General features: G+C 37.8%; 1 protein-coding gene across 1 annotated transcript; it reads right to left on the reverse strand.

The window, feature by feature from the left end:
• Positions 1-3,876: 3,876 nt before the first annotated feature.
• On the reverse strand, positions 3,877-4,847 carry LOC131408187 (olfactory receptor 8D4-like). The gene is given in 2 exon segments (XM_058544730.1): positions 3,877-4,255; positions 4,257-4,847. Coding segments are annotated over 2 exon segments (936 nt in total). The 5' UTR covers positions 4,814-4,847.
• Positions 4,848-14,123: the final 9,276 nt, after the last annotated feature.

The raw sequence follows: 14,123 nt of genomic DNA on the forward strand, positions 1-14,123 counted from the left end.
GAAATTTATTTTGTGAGACAATTTAGTTATTTGTTGATCAGGTCAAGCCTTTTCAGGCTTCATTATATATCCTTTTAATAAAGGCAGGTCTGGGATAGTCTTTACTCTAATATTAAGTCATGACACTTTTTGTTTCTGGTGAGGAAGATTGTCCCTGAGCTAACATCTGTGCCAATCTTCCTCCACTTTGTATGTGGGAAGCTACCAGAGCATGGCTTGATGAGCGATGTGTAGGTTCACATCCAGGATCTGAACCTGCGAACCCTGGGCTGCCGAAGCTGAGCACGCGAACTTAACCACTACACCACTGGGCCATCCCCTAGTCATGACACTTTTGATTCTCCTAATTGTTCAAAAAGATCCCTCTTTGGCTGGATGTAATTAGAGCATCTACCAGATCTCTGTGAGCTCTGAGAAGTGTTCACCTTATAGCTTCCCAGCAATTATTATTTTCTTGATCTTGTCAAGTTTCTCCCTACATACAGGCCTTCAGTCAAACACTCAGGTAATTCCTATGAAGATTTATGGAGCCCTTTCTGTCTGCATAACACCCCTCCTCTGTGGTGCTGTGTACCAAATATTCTAAGGGCCTTTACCTCCCCAAACTCTGATATCTCTCTCCTCAACACGGTAAGACTACTGAGCTCTGCTCAGGATTCTCTTCTCTGAATTATGGTCTGGAAATTACCCACAGATAGAAAGTCAAGGTGATTATAAGTCTCATCTCATTTATTTCTCTTCTACTGGGGATCATACTCCTGGGATATCTATTTTCCAAAATCTCAAAACAGTTTTTTAAAATATTTTCTGTATTTCTAAAATATTTCCTGTTTATGGCAAGAACTTAACTCTGATCCAGTTATTCTATCATAGGCAGTGTGGAAGTTTCCCATTTATTAGAATTTTGTATTCTTTCAACTCAGTAACTATTCAGAGAAGTCTGGGTTTTTTAAACGTCTAAAATATAAGGTTTGCTGTGCTTAAACTGCACTTAACAATTTCAATTTTATTGTACTGTAGTTAATGGTACTTCTGCTGTTTTGAGTTTATTGACTTTGTCCTCTAGAAAATTATGTAATCAGTTTTTATATATCATGTATAGAAACAAAGAGGTATTCTCAGGAGAGTAGAAATTTTAAAAAATACATATTAATTACATTTAAATTTTATTAATTGTACTTTTGTAAAAAAGACAGAGATTATTATAATTCTGAAACTCTGATTTGCTCAGCACATGTCTCTCAATGTCCTCCAAATTTAAACTGGGATGTATGCAAAGAGAATATCCAAGATACAAATGTTCTTGAGCCGTAGCTAGGATGTTGTCCCCAAGTCACTATGTAGGCTCTCAACCTGGTGAACTATTCTATTCTATGTGTCAGTTACAAATAAAATTAGTAAAAATTAGTAAACTCTGCAAGAAATTAGATTTGCTTCTATTTGTCATTACTGCTCAAATGATAGTGGCAGCCTGGAACACTGGGTTTAAAAGAGTTTTGAGGCTACATCTGGATGTATTGGAGTACCATGATATAAAAGTGATTTCTTCCACAGGTATGCATGACAATGGAAATGTAGATACCACCTATCTATCCTCCCTGTCTCAGCCTTTTTCTTGCCCCCTGTCTCTTAATTTTCTGAAGCCATCTTCCAAACAGGGGTAAATAATATCTTTTTTTTAAGTAGGAAATGATTCCAAGCTTAACTTAAGTCATCAGTAGCGTGGGAGAAGCATCCATGAGGGAGACATAACCCAAAGAGATATAAATACTTTACATAAAAACACTACTTTCCTCTTTCTTTCAAAAGCTCTGCCTACTAGCATCTTCGAGTAACCGTTATATAAATTCTATGTAAATTGGTTTTATTTCTTTGGGGGAAGAGAAAGGAATTAGAGGTGATTTTTTTACAACTTTATGAGAAAACTTTGCTTACCATGAATACTTGGAATGATTGTTTTTTTCTAATAATGGAATTGTGTAAGTATCTCTACTACCATATTTATGTTTGTTTTGGCTGCTTGGAAACAGACAGATGTAAGGCTCAAACATTGCAACTATTCAAGTTTTTATGATTCAATTCTGTTTTTTCTTTTTAATGGTCACTTTTATTATAAATTTCCTAATTTCTAAACTTTTATTTTAATCTTATCAAAATTTATCATCTTCAGGCTTCACATTTTGAATTCAGCAGCAAGTCTTATTGATTCAAGGTCAGAAATGTGTCTTGACTCTATCCATTCTTTTCCATCTCTATTCCCACTACTCTAACTAAAATTACATCTTTCCTGCCAAGACAATTTCAGTAGACTCAAAGTGTTCTCTGAGTGTCCACTCTGGTCAATAGACCCTCCTTCCCTATCAAACTCTCCTCCAACATACACATACACAAACACGCACACACATAAACACACACACATCTGTATCTTTTCTTATCAATAACCAGAAGACATTTTTCAAATGTAAAACAGATTACATCATTGCTTTAGAAACATACCAGCGGCTTCTCTTTGTACTGAGAGTAAGATTCCAACCCCTTACATGACCTGGCGTTTGCCTGCTTATCTAACCTCCTTTGGTACCTCTTTCCCCTCTTTCACTGTTCTTCAGACGTACTACCTTCTCTGTTTTTTGAATATGGCCAGGATTGTTCCAGCTTTGGTACTTTGTACTTCCTTCTGCCCTTCTGCTTTTGTATAACTGTACTCTTGTCATTTAGGTTTCACTCAAATGTCTCTTCTTCAAGGAGCTCTATCGAGAGTTGTCTTTATCCCATTGACAGTTGTATGCCTCACTTTTTTCAAAGCATTTATCTCTATCTATAATTATCCTGTTTGTTCATTTAATTATTTCTGTATTATCTGCCATTTCCTCACCCACCTAAAGTAAGTAGAGACCTTATCTATTATATTCACCATAATATTCCAGCACTTAGAATATCGCCTAGAACATAGTGTCCATGATAAGCATATGCTAAGTAAATGAATTAATTAACATATTGCATTCTCCACACAGTGCACTATCTTGGTTGATAGTGTAAGAATTTATTCTTGAAAACCATAAACTTTTTCATTATGTTCAATTCCAAACATTTTATAAAGGGGAATGTAAGACACCTACTTAATGGCCTAAAGAGAAAATACTAACTCAAAAGAATTAAATAGAAAGTTATAAAATACTGCACATACACTGGTCACAAGGGAAAAAAAAGACATTTAGATTAGTATGTATAAATATCAACTCCACATTAGATATTCTAAGTCTTCTCCTTGGATCACCAAAGGCCAAATACTGGACCATATTAGCTTAGCTCATTGCTGGATCTTATTCATTGAATTCCACTTTGATATAACATTGGCCTTTAATAAGCCCTTTAAAAGAAACGATAGAAAAAATCTTCAACAATTCTTTATTGTAAAGTTGTCATGATTTCCATATCACTGCTCAATATTTTCTATGGAAATTTCCATAAGAGAATTCTCTTTTGGATAGACATAAATAGGAAGAGAGACTTTGGCTCACCAAATAATTCAGTGGTTTTTTTTTTTTTGACTGTAGAGCACATCATGATTTTGTTTTCTTTTTGCTTAGATTCAGGAAACTTAAGTAAAAATTGATGTCAAATCTCAACAATGGTATTAAACTTTAAATTTAAAATATTTGCTACTTCTTACTTTCATAGTCGATGCTTTACATTTTATTAATCTTATTATGTATGAATATATTTAGTAATCTGAATATTTATATACATATCTATTTAGAATTATATATGTATAATTTCACCTCACTTCATATTACTTGAAAAGAGTTAAAGAATAAATACATACTTACTTACATATGATTGTAAACATATAAATAATCTTAATAAAGAGCATATTCATTGTGAAAATGCTTTTCTTCTTAAGAGTTTCATGAGTGCATTTTTCACTTCCTTGTTCCTCAGACTATATATCAAGGGATTCAACATGGGGATCACAATGCTGTAAAATACCGAGGACACTTTCTCCAGAGTGAGTGAACTGCTGGAAGCAGGTTTGAGATACATGGACATGAGAGACCCATAAAACAGAAGAACAGCTGTCAAGTGGGAGCTGCAGGTGCTGAAGGCTTTGGACCTGCCCTCTTTAGAACGGATGTGGAGGATGCTGGAGAGGATAAAAGCATAGGAGATGATGATTGTCAGGCTGGTGGCCACCATGTTAAATCCACCAATGACAAAAATCAAAAGCTCATCAATATAAGTGTTGGAACAGGAGTTTAATAAGAGGGATGATATCACAGAAGTAATGTTTAACGACGTTTGAGCCACAGAAAGTCAACCTTAAGATACAACCTCCATGAATAACAGCATCGGTAAAGCCTACTGAGAAGACAGCAGCCACCAGCAGAGAACAGACCCTAGGGGACATGATGACATTGTAGAGCAGGGGGCTGCAGATGGCCACATAGCGATCATAGGCCATTGCTGCCAACATGTAGCACTCAGAAATGAGAAAAATACAGAAGAAAAACAACTGACTCATGCATCCAGAATAGGAGATAGCTTTATCTCTGCATAAAAACCCTGCCAGCATTTTGGGAGTAATGACAGAAGAATAGCAGAAGTCTACAAAAGACAAACCACTGAGGAAATAGTACATGGGGGTGTGAAGTTGAGAACTCAACCCAATTATGGAGATCATGCCCAGGTTTCCCACCACAGTAACCATATAAATCCCTAAGAAGAGGCAGAAAAGGGGCAACTGAAGCTCTGGTTGGTCAGTCAATCCTGAAAGAAGAAACTCGGTCACTGTGGATTGATTTCTTCTACCCATTCTCCTCTGAGAAATCTGTGGAGATGAGAGGAAAGAGTCAGATTAGACAGGCAGAATCCCAGCTTGTCTCCAACTCCCCAAGCCCAGTATCCCTACCTATGAAAACACTGAACCTAGTTATCTTATCCCCTTGGCACTAAACCTGTGCCTCCATTGATGCGCAGGGCCTCAGACCCACCGAGAAATCAGCACTCAGATAAAAAAGAGTGAATAAATATCTATCTACCTATAGATTCTAGGAACCCTAAATAAACTTTCACATCCCCTCCAGTGTCTCAAATTTTTGAACAAAGTATAAAACCGTTAACTCCAGAGTTAGATATAAGTGTAATGCTAAAGACCTTGGATGAGGTTTTCTAAAGCAAATCAGTTGAAGATGTGCATAAAGAAGAGGCTGAGCTGATAAAATACTTTTCCTAATGACACATTTGCCTAGGGCTGAGCCTGCCTCCAGGATTTCATGCAGAGAAGGTATCTATCGTTAAGGTCAATGATGATTTCCATGTCAAGGTTTCCAAGGTTGTTCAGCAGAATATTAATTTCAGGGATGTGATAATAGATGTAAGTGAAATAAGTATCCTAACATCATATGATTTCAGACATGCCGAGTTATACAAAGTTAAACAGGTTTCCTAACTGAAAGATATATCAGAATCTCCTAGACTGCTATATATAACACACAATATTTTCCAAACTTATTTGATGTTAGACTCCTCCTCTCATTTTTTTTTTTGGTCGGGAAGATTGGCCCTGAGCTGACATCTATTGCCAATCTTCCTCTTTTTTTGCTTGAGGAAGATTGTTGCTGAGCCAACATCTGTGTCGATCTTCCTCTATTTTTTGTACGTGGAATGCCACCACAGCATGGCTTGATCAGTGGTGTGTAAGTCCGCACCCAGAATCTGAACCCACGACCCTGGGCCGCCAAAGCAGAGCGTGCAAACTTAACCACTATGCAACTGGGCTGGCCTCTCCCCCTCCCCTTTTTTTAAAAAAACAGAGGGTAACACTATGTGGCACAGAACATTTTAGAAAACTCTTTTCATTCGTGTGTTTGTTCTCGTTTAATCTAATCATAAGCTGATTTCCAGGTGGGAAGCTTATTCTTACACCTCAGTAAAGCTGGATGATGGTAGAAGAGCAGACCTCCCAAAACTCTTTCTGCCGTCTGAGTCTCCGGCTGTGCTCTGGGCTAAGCCTCCCTCTCTCACCAAGGCCGTTGAGCACAACTTAATGGACCACTGCTAGTGCTGCCATATTTGGCCATGCAAGCCCCCAGATACTTGTGTTTCCACTGGAGGCTCCCATGCAGTGCTTCTGTCTCCCACCCACACTTCTCCCAGAAGGGGGCGAAGATGGCGTGTGTTTTGGAGTTGCCTGTTCTGGGGTCAACTGAGGCCTCATCTCTGAAAAAGACCATTTTTCCTCTGTGTTGGGCTACTCATAGAGACGTCTCTAAACTTTCATGTTTACCCAGAGATTATACTGGGTCCAGATCAGACATCTGGTTTGTCATTTTCTCAACCTGCCCAGCTCAGGATCGACCTTTCTCCCTGGCTCTTCAAGAAACTGTTCATGTCTTCTTACTTCTAACTTCTAACCTATTATTGCCATATTAAGACAAGGCACTTCCTTTGGCCATTTGCAATCCCAACTATGCAGGTGCCTCCTCCTGATTTCCCAATTCAGTTTAAAACAAAGAAGCTTCGTAATACTGAACAGCTATTCTCTGGCAGGTTTCCAAATTCTACAGAACATATGAATTTTGTATCTGTTCTTTTCTCCAGTCCTGCGGGATGGAGATAGGGGAATCACGTGCAAAAGAGAGATTGTCCAATTGCCCTTACCCTGTTGCTAAAATACCTGGGAGTTGTCCTTTCCCTTCATCCCTTACCAATTAGCATACACGGCTATAGTCTAGTCACAGAGACTACACAGAGATAAATATCAAAGGAATGTTCAAGAAGACCCATATACTCAGTTTTTTGCTTTTAACCTCTTTTCATGCATGCCTTCAAACTGTCCTAAGTGTCACAAACACAATAACCATTCTCATCGTCTATCTAATTTGCCCACATTTCTCCTAATTCCTACTGGGCTCTCTTTCCACGTAAAATGTCTTCCTCCTGCCCATCTTCCTTGTTCTGTTTCAGTGCCCTGCACCCTTCTGCCCTGTATTCAAGCCAGTTAGGTTTCTCTACTCTTTTTTTTTTTTTTTTTTTTTTAGCACTGGATTTCAAAGGCACTATCGCTGTTTATTCAATTAGACTTAAAATATTAATAGCAAAAAATTAAAAAAAAAAAAAAAGGTTTCTCTATTCTATTTTTCTTTCTTCCCAAACATTTCTCTGCTTTAGGTCTTTGCCCCTCAATATGTAGTCCACAGACCCAGCACCAGCATCATTTGGGAATTTGTTAAAATGCACAATCTCAGAAACTAACTCACACCAACTGAACCAGGCTCTACATTTTAGCAAGATCCCCACATGATGTGTGTGCACATTAAAGTTTGAGAGGCACTATTTTAGGTTATTCTCTCCTAGAGCTGAAATCATCTTTCTTCATTCTTGTTTTCTCCTCTTAACCTCTCTCTTGGCTTCTTCTCTGTGCCCGAAGCACTACATGATCATGTAAAGCCCATCTTTGAAAGCATCTTCTCAAGAAGAGCCTTCTTGGATGAAGGATAAAACTGTACAATTTCACATTTCAGTACTTTGCCACCCACGCATAGACTCAGAGATTTCATGGCAGTGTGATGTGCACACCCAACAGCTTATTACAGCACATTGTATTACACTTTGTGTTGCAGGAAGAAATGTTATACAAATTACATCTTAATCCACATAAAAATGAGCCATGCTAACCACTAACTACTTTATTTAACTATTTACTAAACAGTAAGTTCCACTAGGCTAATGCTAAAATTTCTTACGTTATGTGTTTGATCACTCTGCAATATAATCTGCTACACTGGCTCAGATCTGACTCAGACCTCATGTAATTTTAGCAATTCAAAAGCAATTTAGAAATTTAAAAGGTGTTTTTACACATGCACCACACAGTACTATTAAAACTATGACAATTGAAAATATTTTACAAAGGTGGAGTCTAGATCAGCATTGCCCAATAGAAATATAATGTAGTCATATGAGTAATTTAAAATGTTCTAGAAGCCCATTTTTAAAAGGTAAAAACAAACAGTTGAAGTCAATTTTAATTCTATAGTTTATTTAACTTGGTATATCTAAAATTTTGTCATTTCAACATGTAATAATATAAAAATTATAATGAAGTATTTTATGGGTTTTTTTGGTACAAATCTTTGAAATGCGTAGTGTATTTTATACTTACAGCACATCTCAAATCAAACTAGCCACATGTGAAATGCTCAGTGGTCACGTGTGGCTGGTGGCTACAGTATTGGACAGCACAGGTCCAGGATGAAATTATTTTTCTAAACCTGACTTAATTATCAAATCTCAGTTGCTCCTTTTTAAAGAAGGAAATCATTAATGCAGAAGTGGCAGAAAGAGCACTGAACCAGGAGTCAGAAGATTTAGTTTCAACCTCAGCTCTAAAACTTAAGGAGTAACATTTGACTCATCATAGAGTTTCTCTGATTTTTATGTTTCAATCTTTAAAAAGTAATAAATACTTCAAAGGATTTTTGTGCAAATTAAGTAAGACAATAAATGTGAATACGTTTGTGTATTGTAAGGTCTGTTTAAATTTATTTGTAGTATTATAATTCCTATGTTAGAGGCTGGTGATTTCACAGATTAATTCACAGATTAGACACTAGGGTACTCAGACAAAGTGAGTGGACAATGCACAACTGAGTCTAAGATGGATGCCAACGGCCTCTTTCCTCCACTCCTGTGGCTCAGTGACCTGCAAACATCAAAAACTCTAGAGCTCGTGTGGACAATCAGGAGTTGATTTTAGAGCATATTTTTTACTTATACAGTATGAACACCATAACTATGCAACTTACCTTCTCCTCTGAAACTCTAGCTGAGTATCCCTTCTGCTATCCTCATCACTTGAGGAGTAAAGATGGGTTAATTGTGCCTTTTCCTTCTCAAGCTAACAAGAAGCAGGTCTAAGTGAATCCATGACTTTTATTCTCAGTTCAAGTATTTTGTGTCTGGAAATATGAAGATGAGTAGTCCCCAAGGGCTTCTCATCTCTGAGGTTTAGCAGCCTGTGTATTTGTAAGAAGAGTCCCTGAGCTGGCCTATCACACTCTTCTTACATAAGGAAATCTAACCATGGAATGTGGGCACATTTCCTGAGTATTGCAATTAGTCTAACTCAACATTAAGAATATGTTTAGAACACAATGATAAAGAAATAGAATGGATGAGAAAAAAATACATAATTTCCTTACAGAAAGTATTTTAAACTATAGAGGTGGATTCCCAGTTATATATTTTTACATGACAAATGATGGAATCTTATTCATTTATTCATTAAGTAAATTCGTCCGTATACCACAGATTGGGCACATTGAAAGAATATTCAACATTAGTCCCTTCAGAACTTTGCAATCTAGTGAGACAGAGTATTATCTAACACGTGTCTTGCCCTGACAGATTGTTGAATGAATGAAACACCATATATACCACTCTATGTGACAAGCAGTAGGTATTGTTTTAGCAGTGAGATAGAACAGACCACTACTGTCTATAGCGATAAAAAAAAAATCATTATGGAAGGGTATATTTTAAACTGTGCCTTAAAAGTGAGGAGAATTTACTTAAGCTGAGAGGATGCAAAGGGCTATGCAAGATATAGATAAAGTCATCCCCACCAGGCATCTAATTCAATCAGAATACTTTGTTCTCTCCTGGATAGAAAATCATGACCTGAAAAACAGGTAAAAATAGTCTAACTTACAGAGGACGATCTTCATTTACCAGGAAAATCACAAAATGAGATTGGCTTTTTTTCCCACCTTTAGAGGTATAATTGACAAAAAAAATTGTATGTATTTAAAGTGTACAATATGATGATCTGATATATGTATACACTGTGAAATGATGACCACAATCAAGCTAATTAACATATTCATCACATCATAGTTACCATGTTTTTAAACTTTCAGTTATAAAGTAAATAAATTCTAGGAATCTAATGTACAGCATGGTTAATCTAGTTCGTAGTACTGTATTGAAACTTTCTAAGAGGTCAACTCTTAACCAAAAGAAAACACTCCTGAATGATGAAGTTTATAGTTTTAGAAGAGTAGATACTTATGGCACAATATTCTTGCTTATCCTTAAAATCAAATATTGTAGATAATCATCTATTCTGCTTACACATGTCCTAGCAAGCTTATTGCATAGAGGTCTACTGGAGTCAAGTATTTTAAACACAAAACTTCAAGTTTAGTCAAGATGCCCGTTACCAGCCTGTGAAACATATACATTGTCAATAATGTTTAGTGAAATCACTCTAAGATCACCCTATTATGATCGTTTTGTGTGTGTGTGTGTGTGTGTGTGTGTGTGTGTGTGTTGTGTTACTGCCTCATCACCACACGAGTAGTTTGTTTTGGAACTAAAAATATTTGTAATTTGTTATATAAAATCATGTGGGGGGCTCTGATTGCAAAATACAAATGAATGAATGTAATTCAAAGGCAAAGAGAAAAGTTCAGATTATCTGGTATTCTTTTGTGCAATGTCTTTCTAGTTATGACAGGAGTTCCTCCCAAAATGGAAGATGTTAATCTAGAGGATTCACTCTGTTTTAACTTTATCATTGTTGAATTAAAGGTGAGCTGAGACTCTATACATAAATGTTAACATGTTATTTGACTTAATCATTCCTAATATATCAAACCCTTTCTCTGAGGAGCCCTGCAAGTCATTGATCCTCATTTCCACACACATAATTGCATTATTTATTTTCCACGACTGGCATGGCATAATCCTTTGAAAAAATGCTATTGGGCACATGTACCCCTAGGAGGGAGTTCTCTTTAATCCTTAGACATAAAAGGATGCAGCATTTGGGGGATTGGGATCAAGTGAAATAACTGATGTGAAAATGAACTCAGATACTGCTTTGGGGATCAAATTACAGAAGATTTCGCTGACTCTATACCCGTCACTCTCCCTTGCTTCCTCTGGGAAAATTTCTGTAATGAAATAAAACATAGAGATCAAGGAGTCACATAGAGATGTAAGTGTTCAGAGTGAAGACAAAGAAAGATTTGGGTGCACTTCTTTCCTTCGTCTTCTCACTTTTCTGCTTTTGAATATCAAGATTCGGGGTTCTGTCATAAGGTAAAGAAAACGAGAAAAGTATGAATACAGGTGGGACAGCTACAGAGGTGGTTTTATTTTGTGTTTTTGCTTTTTAACACTTTTTACGCTAGAGCTTTCTGAGGCTTTTAATTGGAAATTTAGGTTTGGGAAGAAACTCAGGATCCATACACTGCCTCCTCTCACCCCTGCTCTGTCATAAATAGTAGAAAATAACCTACTAGGAAGAGTCACTGCTCTACAACATTCCAACAGTGGGTGGCAGCCCCCACCAGGCAGCCCTGGCCTTGTTCCTGCTCCACGAGACTCTGCTACTTTAGCCCTAATGGAGCCCAGGCTGGTGGAGTAAAGACACATTGCTTACATTTGGCCTTTGAGTTATAGTTTGCTAGATGTTTATCCCAGAATTGCTAACAGTGCTGCAACATCTTACAGAGATTTCTACGAAAATTAAATTTTTGATTTTAGTTCCCTTGAATACTATGAAAATGCAAGGGGAGGTGGCCCAGAGTCAAACACCAGTGAGAGCTTCATACTGTTCTAAGATTTCACACCTTTCTGAGGGTAGACATAGCTTATTTTACTGGGTCAAATTCATCAAATCAAGTTCCTGCTTTCTCTATTTGAATTCTTCAAGAATTTCTGGTCTTAATGAAAACAGAAACTTGAATAAGGCACCATGTTACCATCTAACAAGTCCAGACGTGCCTGCTCTGCTCACCTGCCCACAGACCCACCCACAGAGACAAGAGGGGAAGAGAAGGTAAAAGGAATTGGTATTTTTGAGTATTGACCCAGATATTTTGTAAATGTTATCCCATTTGACAGTAACAACTACTCAGTAAAGAAAACATTTAGCTCTATTTTACCCTTGAGACTACTAGAACTCAGAGTGACTGTGAAATTTGCTCAAGGACACACAGCTGGTAAGTGCTAGAGCCAGGAAGCAAATCCAGCAGTGCCTCACACCAGATCCCATGCCTTCCTGCCCCAAGAAGAAAGCAAGCAGGCAGATGGCTGCTCATATTTGGAGAGAGAGAAGAAGTTTTAGTGTCTCCTGGGTGATTTAGCACACATCACTAAATTTGAAGAGCAAACATAGATATGGGGCCAAGACTTTACCCAGTAATAAAGCCAGTGCACGTGGCTAGGAAATTATCCTCTAAACTTTGTCACTGACCTCTCCAAAAAATAATGCACCAGACTCAAAATTTTGCATAGATATTCAGGTGACTCGTGAGAAGAAGCCCCAGAAGTAAAGACTTCCTAGATTTAGGATCCTGGACTAGTGGGTTCCTTGTACTCCATCTCAAAGGACCTGCGCACTGTGGAAAGGGGCTGGGAGGGTAAGGACACGCTCAAAGACTGAGTACACAACACTCCCAGGTGTCATTGCTGTCACAGGAAGAGATTCTTAAATGTCAGTGTGCTGAAAATCTTTCAGGGCACCCGCTAAAAGTGGGCCACCCACCGAAGTTCGGATTCTCTAAATCTGCTGTTGGAAAAAGGAGTCTTTAATGTCAGTGAGCATTCCAGAGAGGTACATAATCAAGAAATCCTGGGCTAAATGTAGAAAAATGCCATGACCCATTTTGCACATCAGAGAAGCCGGTCCTGAAGGTCCAGGCCCACACCTCAGAAGATATCCTGATGAAGAAGGGAATAGGGATGCCAAGTGACAGGAAAAAGCATCTGAGAGGCGGTATAGACATAGACTGTAAACATCTGTTATGTAGATATTGTGTCCACATAAACACCACAATCAGCACCTTCACTAAGACCCGACAGGCAGAAGGGGAACTTCCATTTCTATGTGTGCCCCAGGTTTCATGTTGACCTTTTGTGCCTTTCCCTTCAGGGAGATGTCAGGAGTTGCTGTTTCAGCTACAGGAAACATGATACAGTATTGCCCTGAGTGCATCTCCCTCGGGCAACAATCAGACTACCCAGGTCTCAGATAGTGAGACCTGTTAGCATCTGGTCTCTGATCTGAAGCTGAAATGTGTATCTGGTGGAGGAGAGGGAGGGAGCCACCATCCTTTCTCTTTAAAGTGAAGGAAAACAAGCATTCAGGTGAGAGTCTCAGAAACAATACAATTACAGACTTGCCCCGGAAATCCCAGTCCTGGGAGACAGAGAATAACTCCTTGTTCTTGAAATTATTGTTTGGATCACAGAGGTAGGTGCCTAATCAAGCTGATAAGTGACATAGACACTAATTTAGAGGAATAATTATTCCATTTTCATTTATGGTCTCCAGAGCTCATGGTGTTTAGGAAAAATTTTAAGTGTCCCAGCTGGGGCTATGTTCAATTATTTACAAGTGAATCTTGCAATCACGAATACTACAATATCATAGTCTCTGCTTCCCAAGATATCTGCAGGTGGAAAAACATTTGTACATGTGTACACAGTCTGAAGTGGATTCCAATTTTTATGATTATAACTGGACCTTTCGTGGTTATCTGTCTTAAGACTGACATGATTCATGATTCATGTTGCACATTCTCTAGTGGACCCTACTAATTTAATGGCTAAATATCTGCATGGAACAGATATGCAGAGAAATAGAGACAGAGAATAGAGAGCAAGAGAGAGAGAGCATGCATGCATGGCTTTCATTTTGAAGATATATTAAGATCTATTTATGCTACTTGCTAACTGTTGTGTGGCCTTTGGGCAAATTATCTCACCTCTCTAAGCCAAGGTTTCCTTATTGTAAAGATAGATATAACTCTAAGAGTTGTTCTATCTGAATTTTAAGGGTTTTTAGAAGGTCAAATAAGAAATATACAGAGAAGTATTTTATAAAATATAAAGAGCTTCATATTAATGTGTCTATTGGATACCTTAGGAGAAGTTGGGGTAGCAGGAAATAGACAGTAAGGGAATCAGCCGTGCGAACCACGTAACTCCTCTGATTCCATTCCAGTGTTCAAGAGGGAGCCAGTACAACCTATATATTACAGGAGAATGTTATCGCACTCTTTTTTATATCAACACAATGGATTGTTGTGCATTCTTTAAAATCATCATTT

This window comes from Diceros bicornis, chromosome 7 (genome assembly GCF_020826845.1).
Source record: "Diceros bicornis minor isolate mBicDic1 chromosome 7, mDicBic1.mat.cur, whole genome shotgun sequence".
NCBI lineage: Eukaryota > Metazoa > Chordata > Mammalia > Perissodactyla > Rhinocerotidae > Diceros > Diceros bicornis.